The sequence below is a fragment of the Lottia gigantea genome, assembly GCF_000327385.1.
Source record: "Lottia gigantea unplaced genomic scaffold LOTGIsca_220, whole genome shotgun sequence".
Taxonomy (NCBI): Eukaryota; Metazoa; Mollusca; class Gastropoda; family Lottiidae; genus Lottia; species Lottia gigantea.
The window spans coordinates 182,166-199,623 of record NW_008708556.1 but is presented as its reverse complement, the minus strand read 5'-3'; the positions used below and the strand labels follow the sequence as shown (position 1 = coordinate 199,623).

At 33.7% G+C, this 17,458-nt stretch overlaps 1 protein-coding gene across 1 annotated transcript in view; it reads right to left on the bottom strand.

Annotated features, from left to right (window-relative positions):
* Nucleotides 1-16,286: 16,286 nt before the first annotated feature.
* LOTGIDRAFT_174841 (hypothetical protein) overlaps nucleotides 16,287-17,458 on the bottom strand; it is a gene marked incomplete at both ends in the record, with an annotated part of 5,148 nt that continues 3,976 nt past the window's right edge. Inside the window, one exon of the mRNA XM_009054686.1 lies at nucleotides 16,287-16,338. Coding sequence (XP_009052934.1) covers nucleotides 16,287-16,338 — 52 coding nt within the window. The remainder of the gene's footprint in view (nucleotides 16,339-17,458) is intronic.

Here is a 17,458-nt window from a genome sequence, read left to right as displayed (position 1 = left end):
ATGCACCTGGGCCCCCTACACATGTGGAAAGAAACAGATCTGAGAAATCTCCCATAGGGAAAAAGTTAGCCCCGGAAAAGTTGCCGATATTCGGCTGTTATAGGCCATATAGACGGAAAACGTGCAATGGCTAACTTTGCCAAATAAACCGATTTGGCCCATGTTTTGGGTTTTTCCTACTAATTCGACCCCAGGGAGTCGAAAAAACACATAAAACCGAATTAAAAACAATTAGAGAAAAAAATAGAATTTTTTAAGTTACAAGGGACTGCTGCACGAAATGTGCTTATACACAAATAAATTTTTATTTTGAAAAGTTACCAAGCTACAAAGCTGCAATTTGGCACACATATGCACCTGGGCCCCCTTCACATGTGGAAAGAAACAGAACAGAGAAATCTCCCATAGGGAAAAGGTTAGCCCCGGAAAAGTTGCCGATATTCGGCTGTTATAGGCCATATAGACGGAAAACGTGCAATGGCTAACTTTGCCAAATAAACCGATTTGGCCCATGTTTTGGGTTTTTCCTACTAATTCGACCCCAGGGAGTCGAAAAAACACATAAAACCGAATTAAAAACAATTAGAGAAAAAAATAGAATTTTTTAAGTTACAAGGGACTGCTGCACGAAATGTGCTTATACACAAATAAATTTTTATTTTGAAAACTACCAAGCTACAAAGCTGCAATTTATCACACATATGCACCTGGGCCCCCTACACATGTGGAAAGAAACAGAACAGAGAAATCTCCCATAGGGAAAAAATTAGCCCCGGAAAAGTTGCCGATATTCGGCTGTTATAGGCCATATAGACGGAAAACGTGCAATAGTTAACTTTGCCAAATAAACCGATTTGGCCCATGTTTTGGGTTTTTCCTACTAATTCGACCCCAGGGAGTCGAAAAAACACATAAAACCGAATTAAAAACAATTAGAGAAAAAAATAGAATTTTTTAAGTTACAAGGGACTGCTGCACGAAATGTGCTTATACACAAATAAATTTTTATTTTGAAAAGTTACCAAGCTACAAAGCTGCAATTTGGCACACATATGCACCTGGGCCCCCTTCACATGTGGAAAGAAACAGAACAGAGAAATCTCCCATAGGGTAAAAGTTAGCCCCGGAAAAGTTGCCGATATTCGGCTGTTATAGGCCATATAGACGGAAAACGTGCAATAGCTAACTTTGCCAAATAAACCGATTTGGCCCATGTTTTGGGTTTTTCCTACTAATTCGACCCCAGGGAGTCGAAAAAACACATAAAACCGAATTAAAAACAATTAGAGAAAAAAATAGAATTTTTTAAGTTACAAGGGACTGCTGCACGAAATGTGCTTATACACAAATAAATTTTTATTTTGAAAAGTTACCAAGCTACAAAGCTGAAATTTGGCACACATATGCACCTGGGCCCCCTACACAGTCACGTGGAAAGAAACAGAACAGAGAAATCTCCCATAGGGAAACAGTTAGCCCCGGAAAAGTTGCCGATATTCGGCTGTTATAGGCCATATAGACGGAAAACGTGCAATAGCTAACTTTGCCAAATAAACCGACTTGGCCCATGTTTTGGGTTTTTCCTACTAATTCGACCCCAGGGAGTCGAAAAAACACATAAAACCGAATAAAAAACAATTAGAGAAAAAAATAGAATTTTTTAAGTTACAAGGGACTACTGCACGAAATGTGCTAATACACAAATAAATTTTTATTTTGAAAAGTTACCTAGCTACAAAGCTGAAATTTAACACACATATGCACCCGGCCCCCCTACACATGTAGAAAAAAAAACAGAACAGAGAAATATCTCATACACAAAAAGTTAGCCCAGGAAACGTTGCCGATATTCTGCTCTTATAGGCCATATAGACGGAAAACGTGCAATATTTAACTTTGCCAAATAAACCGATTTGGCCCATGTTTTGGGTTTTTCCTACTAATTCGAATCCAGGAACTCGAAAAAACACATAAAACCGAATTACAAACAATTATAGAAAAAAAATAGAATTTTTTAAGCTACAAGGGACTATTGCACGAAATGTGCTTATACACAAATAAATTTTTATTTTGAAAAGTTACCAAGCTACAAAGCTGAAATTTAACACACATATGCATCCGGTCCCCCTACACAAGTATAAAAAAAACAGAACAGAGAAATCTCTCATACACAAAAAGTTAGCCCCTTAAAATTGCCGATATTCGGCTCTTATAGGCCATATAAACGGAAAACTTGCACTAGTTAACTTTGCAAAATAAACCGATATTACCCATGTTTTGTGTTTTTCCTAGTAATTCGACCCCAGGGAGTTGAAAAAAAACATAAAACCGAATTAAAAACAAATAGAGAAAGAAATAGAATTTTTTAAGTTACAATGGACTACTGAACGAAATGTGCTTATACACAAATAATTGTTTATTTTGAAAAGTTACCAAGCTACAAAGATGAAATTAGGCCCACATATGGACCTGGGCTCCCTACACATGTAGAAAAAAACAGAACAGAGAAATCTCCCATAGGGAAAAAGTTAGCCCCGGTAAAGTTGCCGATTTTTTGCTCTTATCTGAATAAATAGAGTTTTACGTCCTACTGTTCTGTCCCAAAATTTCATGGATGGAAATGTGTTTTACGATTGTGTTATTCATCTTCTGTAAACCTAAACATAATATCTTTCAGAAGTTTGGTTCGAAGCTCCGAGTTCATATGAATATGATTCCATGGCTTGTGCTTTGATTGATTAAGTTTATTGCATTAGCATATACATGTTCGAAACACAATGCTTTAGCATAATATAATAGTATATAATATTTCATTATTAATATACAATATATATACATGTTAATGTAAAATAAAAATTATGAATCCATTTTGAGTTAAATTAATCAATTAATGTATATTTGGACATATTTGCATAAATTAAAAGAAAATGTATTTGCATTATTGTAACTTAGTGCATTAACTTATTATAACATGATATACAAACATTATATACATAATTTGTAAAAATTTAATATACGAAAACATTTTTTGATTAACAGATATGGAAAGAATATTTGTACATATAAATTAGCCATTGCATAGATTAGTACTTATTAATTACAAATTCAAATCAATTAGTATAATAAAGCAAAATATATGGATATATAAAAATCAATTAATACATAGATACAATTTAAATTGTATAGAAAAAAGTATTGACACCAAACATAGCATTGTTAATATGAACAATATTTTAAGGTTGATTATTAGAAATTTATTATTATCTTAATAGTAGTTTGTAATGGAAATTTCATATAGTATAGTTGCATCTATAAATTGTTCATCTTTATGAAATTTTCCCTTGTCTGCCAGGCATAAAAGATGTATCTGGATAGATTCTTAATTTTAATATTTGATTTAATTTTCATAAGTTTATAAAATTTAACAAGTGATGGCCAACTCCAGCAATACCGAGGAAGATATTGAAACCTTAATTTTCTATACAGTGGGCAACACAATATAAAATGAAATTCATTTTCAATTTGATCAGTATTACAACAATTGCATATTCTCTTTTCTTTAGGAATCTTTAGGTATCATCCAGTTTCAATATTTAATTTTAACGAACCTCCCCTAAATCTGCATAAAACATTTCTAAATTTTAGATCATTAAGTACTCCTAGATATGTTGCTCGTGAAAAAACTTCAAAGTAGTTAAAATAGAATTGTAATTTATTGGAATTTTCAACGTCCTGATACCATGACTGAATAAATTTATTAATGAGTGTTTGTTTGCTTTGATCATTCCAAATATTTACAAAACCTATATTATCTAAGCAGTATTTCATGTTGAAAGCCCAATTTTTAACACCATTATTTGCTTGTTTCATTAAATGAATATATATTTCATACACTAACCCAGTTTTATTTGAAACAATTCGAATCCAATAATTTATTATTCTATATAAATGTACAATGTGAAGAGGGTAGCGCCCAAGCTCACCTAACAAGAAATTTATTGGTGTGGAATTTGGAACGTTCAATATTCTACGCATAAATTTCCTGTGAACCTGTTCAATAGATAGTGAGTCCACGAAACCCCATATTTCGCAACCATAGTTTAATACTGGTGATACTAATGTATCGAATAGCTTAAGTAAAATATCAATGGAAAGGTATTTATTTCCTACTTAACCAAATAAAGAAGCTAGTGCTTTTAGACCTTGATCTGTACAACAAAACGCCAAGGTATAAATATTCGTTGACGATTTCTAGTTTGACAGAATTAATTTTGAAATAGTAATTACTTTTACTATTACCTTTTTGAAAAACAACTATCTTGGTCTTATCCGCATTAATTTCCAAATGGCATGTGTTGCAATATGACTGAAATTTGTTTAAAAGATTCTGTAGCATAGATTCTGACTTTGCAAATAAAACAGTGTCATCCGCAAATAAAGGAATGTATAAAAGATAACTATTGATTCTGAATATATCAGCTGAAAACCCAGTGTGCATATAGTCCTTAATATCATACATGAATAGTAGAAAGATCAACGGCGATAAAGGTTCACCTTGCTTTACACCTAGATAACTGTTAAAGAAGTCAGAATAATCACCGTTGTGTCTGATACATATTTTAACATCAGAATAAATTGATCGATTTTCCAACAGATAACAGATAATCTAACCAAACCAAACCAAACCAACGACAACCATTCGACTACCAATCAACAAGAAATACCATGATCAGAACGAGTTTGGAAGAATGAAGGAGACCGAGTAACTCACGCCACACCATCCAGGGCCGAGTTTCACCGCCATGTCATTCGACCCGACCAGATCTAACGAAGAATCAACAACCAAACCAACAACACCGAATCATCCAATTTGATCCAATCCAACTACCAACTACTACGACTACCAACAACTACCTAGTTTGCGATATCAGCATCCGCTGGAAGCGAACGTTAACTTGTCATCTACCTACCTACCTACCTAAATTGATCGAATTATGCTTACTATTTTTGTATTAATTCCGACTTTGGTTAATTTATACAGTAGAGGCACATGGCTTGTGCTTTTAAGAGTAGATTGTAACTATGCAGTGAATGTTTTAAAAGATAGCTTGCCAGGCAAGATATATGCCCACTTGGCAGTACAGTAACAATTACCAGTATGAAATATTCAACCTTCAGACATATACTTTTCTTTAACATTTTGAGCCGATACTGAATGATATTTTTAATTTTCATCAAAATCTGTCAAAAATTGGGAATTACTGGAGTGTTCACAGGATAAAAGAACAAGGGCAATAACTCATACTTATTATTTTTCGATCTTTCTGATCTAAATGGGGTTCATCATTTGTTGATAACAAACACTCACTCTAAGATTCATCAAAATACGTCAGGAACTGCGCCTTTTGGATTATTTACGAGCGTTTCAAAAACAGGGGCAATAACTCATACTAAATATTTTTCGATTTTTCTGATCCTGATGTGATTTGCCGAAATTAGTCAAGAATTGTGCCTTGTAGAGTGTTTCCGAGCAATTGTGGACGGCAATATACGCATTTCATGTGAGCGTATAAAAAGAAAAAGAATAATTGACTCAGTCTCAAAATTAGTCTAAGTTAATCTCAGTGATTAGCTGGAAAAAGCTCCTGGAGGTTTTCTTTATTTCAGCCATCATTTCGAATCCTTAACACTGTCCTGAAAGTCCGGGTGCATAGCCTGACCTTCATGTTCAAAGTCAGAGGTACTGCATGCAAATTTGAATTCTTCTGGCAGAATGTCCTTCACTAAATAGCGTTTCTGAAGCTCAAACTGGAGAGAAAGGTGGATGTTTCATATCTTAGATCCCTTAAAGGGATTGTAGTGCTGTTTTCTAGACTCGTAGTGTTGTCCTATAGGAGACACTCTTCGCATCGATTTGCACTATTCCTATTTTCAGTCAGACGTTTGTGTACTTCTTGTAATTATCAATAAAATAATAATAAACGTAGCGCTTCGTGCCCTATTGCAATAGTGAAGTCACAGAACAATTTTTCATGGAACTGCAAGGACCATAGACAATCTGATAGACAATTGTAATGGTACAGATTTATGCCTACAACGTAGTGTTATAGAAGCCACAGAATGAGATTAAAATGATGCCTGTCTTTGAAAATATCATTTATTTTTATATAAAAAAAGTACAAATTACACATACAAAAACACAAAACATACACAGGCTGTGCAGACAGGTTTTGCCTGCATATATTTGTTTGTTTTCAGATTGTTGCCCGATATTTTTTTCGCTGCCCGAAATGATACCCTTTCTTTCCATTATTTCCAATCCATCTCGGCAAAACAGGGACGATGAACTCCCTGCAGGATTACTCCCCGCCTACCCTTAATCTCTGAATGAGTTGTCAATATCTGAAATAAAGAACAAAACCAAAAACAAGAAAACATTACCATAGTTGAAAGGGAGGTATGAGGTATGAAGGGATTATGGAAATTTTGTCAAGTTCTAGTACTTCTGAAGAACGTTTATTCAAGGTTAAAATCAACTCTCTAAAATTCCGATTATGCGATATCAAACTATTATTTTGAAAATGCCAAGATTTTAATTTGCTATACATGTTCAAATTACCTGTTATTTTTTTAAATCAAACTGATATCTTCTGCATCCTTCTGGACCACAAAAACATCACTATCGTAAACCATACACCAACACATCAACATCTAAAACCATACACTTATACCATCATCGTAAAACATACACCAATACCATCATCGTAAACCATATGCCAACACCATTATCTGAAACCATGCTACAACACCATTATCTGAAACCAAACACCAACACCATTATATCAAATCTTACTTTAACACCATTACCTTAACTACATGTATAAGAATACCAAAATCTGAAATAGAAAATCCCTTTCCACAGATGGAACTAGCCAACCTTGTGTTTGATCTAACAGACTGACTTTAAAGTTAACCTTCCACAAAAATAAAACTGCCAACCCCAACTAAACTAATTATAGTCGTGGACAAGAAAGACAGAAATAAAATGATAGATAGACAGCCAAACCTAAAAAAGGCCACCAAAATAGAAAGCAGATAAGCAAATGAAAGAGCAAAAATCTACTATTTTTGTCTATCCTTTCACCATAATCTGAAAAACAGACAAAGAAACATTTAATAATTTACCTTCGAAAGAAGCTTACACAATAATACATACTGAATGTCAGATTTTCACTTGTAACAAGAGTCATGGCTCAGTTGGAAGTTACTTTCTTGCTTGCTTTAATTCCGTTGTGGTAATAACTTCAATTTCGACCCTTCGTCAGTGATGCAGGTCGGAAGTGGGTCTAGTCTTTTGGATTGGACAATAAACTTAGGCCCACGTGTTCGACAGGCTGTGCACGTGAAAGATCCATCGACAATTGGAAATCGAAATCGCGCAGAATTTTCCTCATTGAACAATGCAAGTATGACGTAAAATACCTAATTTTTTAGATGCCATACCTTTGGTTCGTTTATCTCTAAGCATGCCTGTTCAATCATACCACCATTTCTTTAAATTAAAACCTTTAACCTCAAATACGAGTTTGACCCTTGAATTCAAAAACAAACGTTGACCTCCGACTTCAACTCCTATCTATGACCTGACCCTCAATTTCCATCACTGACCTCTGATCTTTGACCTCAACCACCTTCTCTAACCTTAGATTTAATACACTAGCTTTTGCCTAAGCTGCCAACTGGGCCCTTAACTTCCAAATCTGTGCACCAAACTAAGAAGCAGAAATCCAAACAAAAAAAGCAGAAATCCAAACAAAAAAGCAGAAATCCAAACATTTAACAAAAAGGCAGAAACCAAACAATATAAACAGTAATCCAAACAAAAAAAGGTAGAAATCCAAACAAAAAAGCAGAAATCCAAACATTTAACAAAAAGGCAGAAACCAAACAATATAAACAGTAATCCAAACAAAAAAGGCAGAAATCCAAACAAAAAAGCAGAAATCCAAATATTTAACAAAAAGGCAGAAACCAAACAATAAAAGCAGAAATCCAAACAATAAAAAGCAGAAATCCAAACAAAAAAGCAGAAATTCAAACAAAAAAGGCAGAAATCCAAAGAAAAAAGCAGAAATCCAAACATTAAACAAAAAAGCAGAAATTCAAACAAAAAAAAGCAGAAATGTAAGCTATTTTGCAAAAATCCAAGTGTTTGATATTCTTTGTAGTTGAATCAAGCTCAATCGAATGGTTTGGTACTGTTATCATGACATTACTTGTTGAATGGTAGTTGAATATTATTCGATGGTTTGATAGTCTTGTAACAAGTGAAAGATGCAGAAACACCAAATGAAAGCAGAGGAGGATCTCAACTATGTTATGTCGAAAAATTGTGTTCTAATCTCGTTTAGATTAAAATGTGAAAAACTTTCAATGAATGCCGTTTTGCGTCCTACTTTTCTGCACCATGGGTAAGAGTTCCTGCTGGCCTTGAATAAGTCACCTTTCTTCATTATTCCAGTCGACCCAAATTTTATTGTTTAGCTACACTTCGATCAAATTTACGAGGTTTGGTTAAGTGTAGAAGGGATCATAATGAATCTAAGTTGTTATCCTTGTTAAGTATGCCTGTTTCTTTTTAATCATAATCTAAGTAAGTCGGTAGTAGCAAAATGAAATGTTTGTACATAAATCAAAATTTTCGTTTGTGGTTTACAACGTCACAAACAAATTTAATGTTGAAATATATAATATTTCCAGTGTCTGTATTGTTTATGTAACTTGTATTACAATAACATATCCCAGAAAATGTTTTAGATATACCTACCTAGATTCGTTCGAAGAGTCGCCCTAGGACATTTGTGTTCCAGCGTAACCTAATTGATCTCTAAGTTAAATGTCCTGTTATAGATAAAGACCAGCTACTTTGTTCTTGGAACCCTGGGAGAAAACAATAGTAATATAAAAGAGGCAGTCTGATTTCCAAAGTAAGTTGGGAAAGTTAATTGCCACAAGTAAGGACCAAAATATAGAGGAATGTATCCTTTGCCTGATCTGAAAATGTTTCAAGCAAAGGTATCTTTCTGTTCATTTTATACCACCAAAACTATTTAAACGGTTGATGGTAAACCTAGTAATGAAATGTTTCAAACTGCCACTTTTATTGTGTATATCAAATGTGAATGGCAACAACGCTCTAGAATTAATTAGTTTTAATCCAAGAGCAATCATTTTTTATAATCAAAGATCAACTATAGGCTATTACTGTGGTGGGTGTCATTAGCGAGGCAAGTAATACTGATCCACTTTTATTGTGTACATCAAATGTGAATGGCAACAGCGCTCTAGAATTAATTAGCTTGTACCCAAGAGCAATCATTTTTTATAATCAAAGTTCAACTATAGGCTATTACTGTGGTGGGTGTCGAGGCAAGTAATACTGATTCTTACACTCTCCAATTGGGTTTTTCAGCGTTTCAGAGAACCCATGGTTTTCTATTGGGTTTTTTCCATTTCACTCTAGTGGGCTTATGTCGAAAGTGTTGATTTTGACTGATTGGATACAATTATTTAGTAATTGGCCAATCAGTTTACTGGAACACTATAATCATATTTAATTTTCAATAACGTTCCAGTACACTTTCAAAGGCCACAGAAAATAAACAGGAACTTTTTTGGGAGGATTTCACAACGTCAGAAAAACTCATAAAATAGGAATTGAAACTGAAAATAACATAATAGGTACTGACCGTACTACGTTGATTAACTAACTAGGTGTGGTGTATGTCAAACCCAATAGTAACTACCGCTATCGAGTTCCCGCTGGCGGCTAAAAAGACAAAGGACAAACATCTGAGGACACATTTTAAAGATTTTGGCGTTTATTTGGCATTGCTATTGAGCCAGGGCATACTGAATACTACTGTGTTATTCAAATTTACCTCCGTGTCAGAAAACTCACACAGCTCATAATGTAATTAAGGTACTATTTTTTCAAAAAAAAAAAGATGTGTGGTAAGCTTACAAAAAAAGGTGGAGGAACCGCCCTACTTCTTCATCTGTTCCTCTTCAATCGTGAATAGGAGGTCTGAAGAGTCATACAGTTCATGACCTCAGAACACTCCCATTGTGGCAGTGCAATTGCGGGTAGGTAAATTATCGGGCGATTTAGCCTTTCTAACCTAAAAGAAGACACAAAAATAATATTACTTCAAATCAAAATTAAATTCTAATTTTTCAACATAGTTTTCAACAATTTTGGTTGAATTCTGGAGACCCTGTCCACTGTAATGCTTCATTGGTCTGTTATTTCCCGTATATGTGATGAGGAATTTATGTTGACACCAATCGGATTTCTTAAGTCGTGGAATTAGAAGTTTATAAACCTTGAAGAGGATATGAACTCACAGCACCTAATCGCTGTCTATACAGTTCCTCAAGGATACATTCTTTAGCCAGGGGAAGGGTATAAGGAGTTTAAATTGTAAGGGATTATAAGCATTGTATAATAGAGTCCACTTGCTTTCCGAGCTTCTGTGCCACACCATAAGCACTTTAATTCCATATAGCCGAACTCTATCTGTTTACACTTACAATTATAAGTAATTCAAACATAAGTATACCAAGTTTCTAAAAAAATCAAATTGCTATGTATTAAGGTGGATTCCTACAGTTTATCCAATAATCAAAACAGAATTTTTTTTTTTTTAACACATACTAGCTTGTAAATTAAAATGGTGCAAATAGATACACATAAAAATGCTGGAAAACATCTTTTCGGTCCCTTATTTACATTGATATTTACAGTAGTTGTATAAACTGTTTGACTTGTATTGCTATAAGCTATATCATACTACAAGAAATATTGCTTAATATCCTTACATAGCTTCGTTCCAAGAGTCGCCTATGGGACATTTGTGCTCCACCATAACCTTATTGATCTCTCAGTGTAAATGTCCTGTAATAGCTAAAGACCAGCTACTTTATTGTTGGAACCCTAGAAGAGAACAGGCAGAAATTTGATATATGATAATTAAAGAGATCATTATGTCTGAATATCTAATGGTGCAAGTACGTTTTCTAAAATTAAATGTGTATTTTGGCCATATCTGGCTTCTAATTGCATCATTCCAATTTTCAGTCAAATATCTGTGTTTACTGTAGGCTTATTTTTGATATGCCATAACAACACTTTGTTTTAGTGGATTTGCAGATGTCTGACTGAAAAATGGATTGGCATAAATCAATTCCAACTGCATCTCCAATGCACATAAACAGTTTAAAAATATTCATACAATTCTTTAAATTTGAGAGATTGTTAAAAGTGAGTTTCATCGAGTACCAAAATTCAATGAACAGGAATTGTGACTAGACGAAGATGGTTTTCAAAGAGACGCAATATATGTCTACATGCAGATATTTTTTTTATTAAAACAATAAATTTTTCCATCCAGATTTTCAAATAACCCATGTTATTTGTTGCTTTGTATTTTCATTTCATCAGTGGGGTTATTTTAGAAAATGTAGATTTGAATCTAATTGCATAGAATTAATTGACCAATTAACCAAACCAATTAAATTACTCTAACACTCAAATCATCACAGAAAATAAATTTTTTGTTGGTGGATTTCACAATGTGAGAAAAACTCATTGAACAGGAATTGTAACTGAAATAATAGGTACTGACATTGCTGCGTTCGTCATCTTACTGCGTGTGATGGACACAATAGTAAAGACCGCTATCGAGTTCCCGCTGACGGCTAAAAAAATAAAAGACAAACATTGTATTGAGTCAAAATACCATAACATCTACATCTGAGGACACATTTTAAAGATTTCGCGTTTAATGGGCATCGCTATTGAGCCAGGGCATACTGATTACTACTGTGTTTTTTAAATCTTTTTCAAAAAATTCACACAGCGCACTCTGTAATTACGGTACTATTTTTTAAAATAAGATGTACGGCAAGCCAACTCTATTACAAAAACGGCTGGTCCGGATTCTTCCAAATCCACTCTATTACGCGTCACGTGGATAATCCGGAATATCCGTTTCTCCTTTCTACAGACCGGTGCGATAGCGGAGATCACGTGATTAATCATGGGATGCATACAAAATTAATGAAACGCGAATGTGATTTATCAATTAATTTAATTTGTAAAACGAAATATGCAGGCTTGCATGAATCGTTGTCCTATTTTTGACTAAATAATGTTCACCCCGTCTTGATGTCATGACTATAATCTTTCAATCTTAAAATATTAAATCACTATTTCATTTTCAATTCAATTATTACCTCTCACTCCCAGTCAATGTAGCGTACCGGTAGGCCTAAGTCTACATAACCTGTACAACATTAATAAATTATTTCTGAATGAAAAAGTTTTTCGTATTTATCCTTAGACTATAATAATTAATTAGGGCCTGTGAAATTTTCGGATTCCAATAGTTCAAGTATTGATACCAAAATACCGGCATTTGTCGCCATCGTGGATCTCCGGTCGTACTCTATTGCAATTTCCTCCGGATATTTCTGAGGGCAATCCGGACAGTCGTAATAGAGTTGACCCTTACAAAAATGGGTGGAGAATCGCCCTACTTCTTCATCTGTTCCTCTTCATCTGTTCCTCTTCATCTGTTAATAGGAGGTCTGAAAAGTCATACAGGCTATGACCCCAGAACACTCCTATTGTGGCAGTGCTATTGCGGGTAGGTAAATTATCAGACGATTTACCCTTTCTAACCTAAAAGTAGACACAAAATTAATTTTTCAACATATTTTTCAACAATTTGGTTGACTGGTCAATGGCCAATGAAAATTGGATTGGCCAATGAAAATTGGATTGGCATAAATCAATCGCATCCATAATCTAGGAGATTAAAGGGTGATTTCATACACTACGAAAGCTAAGCTCAATGAACAGTATTTGTGTATGGTGTCTAGGCAATAAATAAGATTAAATAAGATTTTATAAGAGAATAATTTTTGTCTCCAGATTGTTAACGAGCTCAAAACTAAACATTTTCAATAACAAGGGAAATAACTGAAATAACTGAAATAACTCATAACAAATACTTTTTATTTGTTTTTTTTTTCCAACAGAGTATATTCTTAGATAATAATTTCACAAAGATTGCACTCTGATGTGCTTGCGGACTTATGGACATTGGTGACGCTAGTATGTAGTATAAAAATAATGTATACTAATCGTGCTATCGTGATCATCTAACTCCGTGTGGTGCATGTCAAAAACAATAGTAAAGATCGCTATCGAGTTCCCGCTGACAGCTGAAATATAAACAAATAATAATAAGCATTTTAATTGAATTAAGACAGATTTAATACGTGTTTAAGAGTTTGACACTATTTTAGCTTTGATACAGTAACCAGTGTTCATATGTTTTGATTTATCAAGTGGCAATGAGTTGTACATCTCAAACCTTTGATCCAGTGGCCAAGGCAAATAATTGTAGGATCATTAAGTGTTAAGGAGTCATCATTGAACCTTTAATACAGTAACCACAGACAATTATTCTGTATTTATCAAATGTTTACGAGTAAGACAACATTGAATCTTTGATACAGTCAGTGGGTAGTGGCAATTAGTCTGGATTTATTTTGGTCTTGAATATACGTAAAATAGCTACTACAACTGTGCGAAAATCACATAATCCATTTAAATATATCTCAAACTAGATAATTCAACTTTCTATTTCCATACATCATTTCAACTTTCTATTTCCATACATCATGTCTTCCCTACATATGGCAGGATCTCATGAAAAGAAGAGTCGTCACTATCAAACAAGAAGAATTCTGGACACACATAGATTTAAAGGCACACGGTATGATTGGACAAAAGGATGTTGAATCTGTGACTCTGAATGAATCTTTGAAAAGAAGTGAATTATACCACAATTAACACATTGGCGTTTTACTATGTGGAATCTCCCAAAGGATATAGCTGTCCTTATTAGCTAAGAAAAATGCAAATCACAAGAGTTTTAAGAAATAAGCGATTTAACTGTTTTTTGTCAAAAAAATTGTCATTGTTATCCTCAAACAGGATCCTCATGACACGCTTTAAGTTTAAAGTGATATACCTTGTGTCATAAATAACATAACAGGATCCTAATATAATCCGATAAATCCAAACATATGACTATAAATTGTTTGAGGAAAGACAATGACCTCAAGATCCAAATATTCGTGCCGAGGGAGCTACAGTTTGCCCACAGAATGTTGAATCAACCAGTTCAAAGGTGGTGGAAACATCGAGGCAACACAATGCCAATTCAGGTGTGAATGAATTTGCTATCATTTGTTAGATGGAAAAGAAATGACGTCAAGATTTCAATACTCAATCTGAATGAGCTACAGTTTGTCTTAAAAATTTCAAGATAAACTTACCAATAATGGGCGTAGGAATCACCCCACTTCTTCATCTGTTCCTCTTCATCTGTTCTTCATCTGTAGACGCGCGCAACTTCATCTGTCCTTCATCTGTGAATAGGAGGATCTGTCATACAGGCCATGACCCTAGTAAACTCCTATTGTGGCAGTGCTATTGTGGGTAGGTAAATTATCAGACGATTTACCCTTTCTAATCTAAAATTAGACACAAAAATAATGTTGTTTCAAATCAAAATATAATTCTTTTTTTTTCAAAAGTCGCTAACACAGCAGCAAATTTCATCAGCCACGTTTCAACAAAATATTTGATTAATTGGTGTTTCAACTGAATTACCATATATTCTTAATCATATAATTTTGTTCTTATTGCATATAATGAAGAGTTTTAGCCAATCATAAATGTCCATGTATGTACAGTCTGGAAAAAAAAAAGACTTTTTCACCTTTTTGATCGGCCACTCATCGTAATTCTGCTGGTAAGTCTCTTTTAATTTAGCCAATTATGAATTAATTATGGACATGTGAGACAAACTGGTCCAAGTCTTTAGAACACCTCTACTCTCTATTCATATAAGTATTAGCATTTTCATTTTAAAAAATGAAAATAAGGGAACCCATCTTTAAAATATCAGTAACAGTTGTACAGGTGAATGGTCTACTAGACAGACAGACATGGGTGAAAAAAATATTTTATCAATATGTATATTCTCCACATAGAGTCTACATAGCCAACGTGTATTTTTGAGATATTTTATAGTTAGCTAATTGATATTATTATATCCTGGGTTGAAGAAAAGATACTTATTAAGTTCTGAAATTTCAAGATAATCGCACTTCAACGAAAAAATTTGAACTGTATTAATAAGAAAAAGACACCCAAATATTTGGTTGATGGTATATAAATTGGATTGAGATCTTTTTTATATTTTTATACAGAAATATATTTTTAGAAAGGAATACCACAAATGGGTTCCCTTATGAAAATAAAAATGCTAATATTTATATGAATAGAAAGTAGAAAGAACATTATGATATGATTAAGAATACATGATAAATTCATTAGAAATATCAATTCATCAAATAGTTTGCTTAATTTGACACTAAAAAATAAGGAAACCCTTCTTCAATTTTTTTATATTCATTTCATATATATACTGTATTGTCAAAACCAGTGGCAGATTGGAAACAGAAAACTTAGGTTAAGAAGATGATAAGAACCATTTATACGACTTAAGATCACCTAGTATCTGTTCCAGCCGCTAGTCCTTGGCAAAAGCTCTAAGCATTGATTTTTTTTCCGGATTATCCGTGCCCATTTATTTGCTCAAATTTTTGAAAACTATACACCAAAATCTACAGAAATGTGCCAAACAAAATAAACGCCTAATTGTAGAGAAATGTGTCTCTTTTATTCTAAAAGTTTGAACTCATAATTTCAAGGTATGATAAAGCCTAACACCAAAAAAAGATCAAACTGTTTAATTAACAATTAGTCCAACGTTTTGATTAACCCTTTTAAAACAAATCCACTTCGATCAAGTAGATACATGTACATAGATGTAAATAGCATACTTAAGAAATATACTGATTAAGCTGATGAGGACAGACAACGCCATATACAGAGTGAAATGAACGTTATTAGCCTATTATTTCAAATGTTCAACTGTCAAAAAATCTTTAAGATGCACAGTCGATGGACTATGGCGTTAACAGAATTGTTAAAATATATTTAATTTGAAACCTACGTTAGGAGCTTCGATGCCACACCATAAGAACTTTATTTCATATGTTATTTATTTTATCACATTTCATTATTTCATATACTCTTTATACATGTATACAGTTTTTCAACTTAAAACGGACTGGAAAACTTAGGGGTGAGCATTATGCCCATTGACAAATTTTCCAATCAATACTGACAGTCTGAAATTAGATATTTTGTTGCATTTATTTCTGTGGGTCACTTTACTCATTCAAAGACCACTCAACATCATGATCGCATTGTTGAGTGAATAATGCGCATATGTTTTGTTTTACCGGGAAGTAGGCCTGGTTTTGACAGAGCCGAGCCGAGAAAAAATAGGATGTTTCTTCTATAATTTTTCATCTGAAACAAATCAAAAGCTGATCCATATACTTTGCATTTCATTGTCTACGTTTTAATTAGCGAAACAAGATCATCCAGAACTCCTGCGATCCCCATAACAAACTTAATTTTCCTGATTATGTTAACCGATCAGGCTCCTCTTGATTAAATAAAGGTGAATGAGTTTCTCTAATCTAACCCTTGATCTTTCAAGTCAGTATTCGCATCAAATGATTTAATTCTCAGCCAATAAGATTCATTGAAACACAATAATGAATAATTGATTCTGTATACATTTACAAAACTATACCATATATGAGACACGTCTGTTTATTGGTCAAATTGACTGGAGAAAGTGGGAAATATTTCTAAATAGTACAGGTTTTCAACTTAGGGTAAATACCCCTCGGAGGTAATTTTGAAATTTTTGGTTGGTAATAATGCACTTTGTAGACTAGCACAAACTGTGTGGACAATCATAATTTAAGTCGGTCTATTAGGTCATTCTAAATTCATGACATGAAAAGGATTGTAAGAAATGCCTAAAGGAAAATCACAAAATAGCACGGATTTATAGGGGAAAGGGGTAAGGATTTATAGGTGGAAGGAGGTAATAGTAAGGTTTTATAGGGGGATATAGTATCGATGTATAGAGGAAGAAGGTTAATACTAAGTATTAAGGGGGGAAGGGGGGTAATAGTAATTATTTATAAATGAAAAGGAATATTAGTAAGGATTAATTGGGGAAGAGGGGTTATAGTAAGGATTGATAGAGGAAGAGGAATGTTTGTAAGGATTTATAGGGGAAACGGGGTAATAGTAAGGATTTATAAGAAGGGGGGGGGGGGGCATAGTAAGGATTATAGGAGGAAGGGTGGTAATAGTAAGGATTTTTAGGAGGATGGGTGTAATAGTAAGGATTTTTATGGAGATGGGGAGGTTATAGTGAGGATTTAT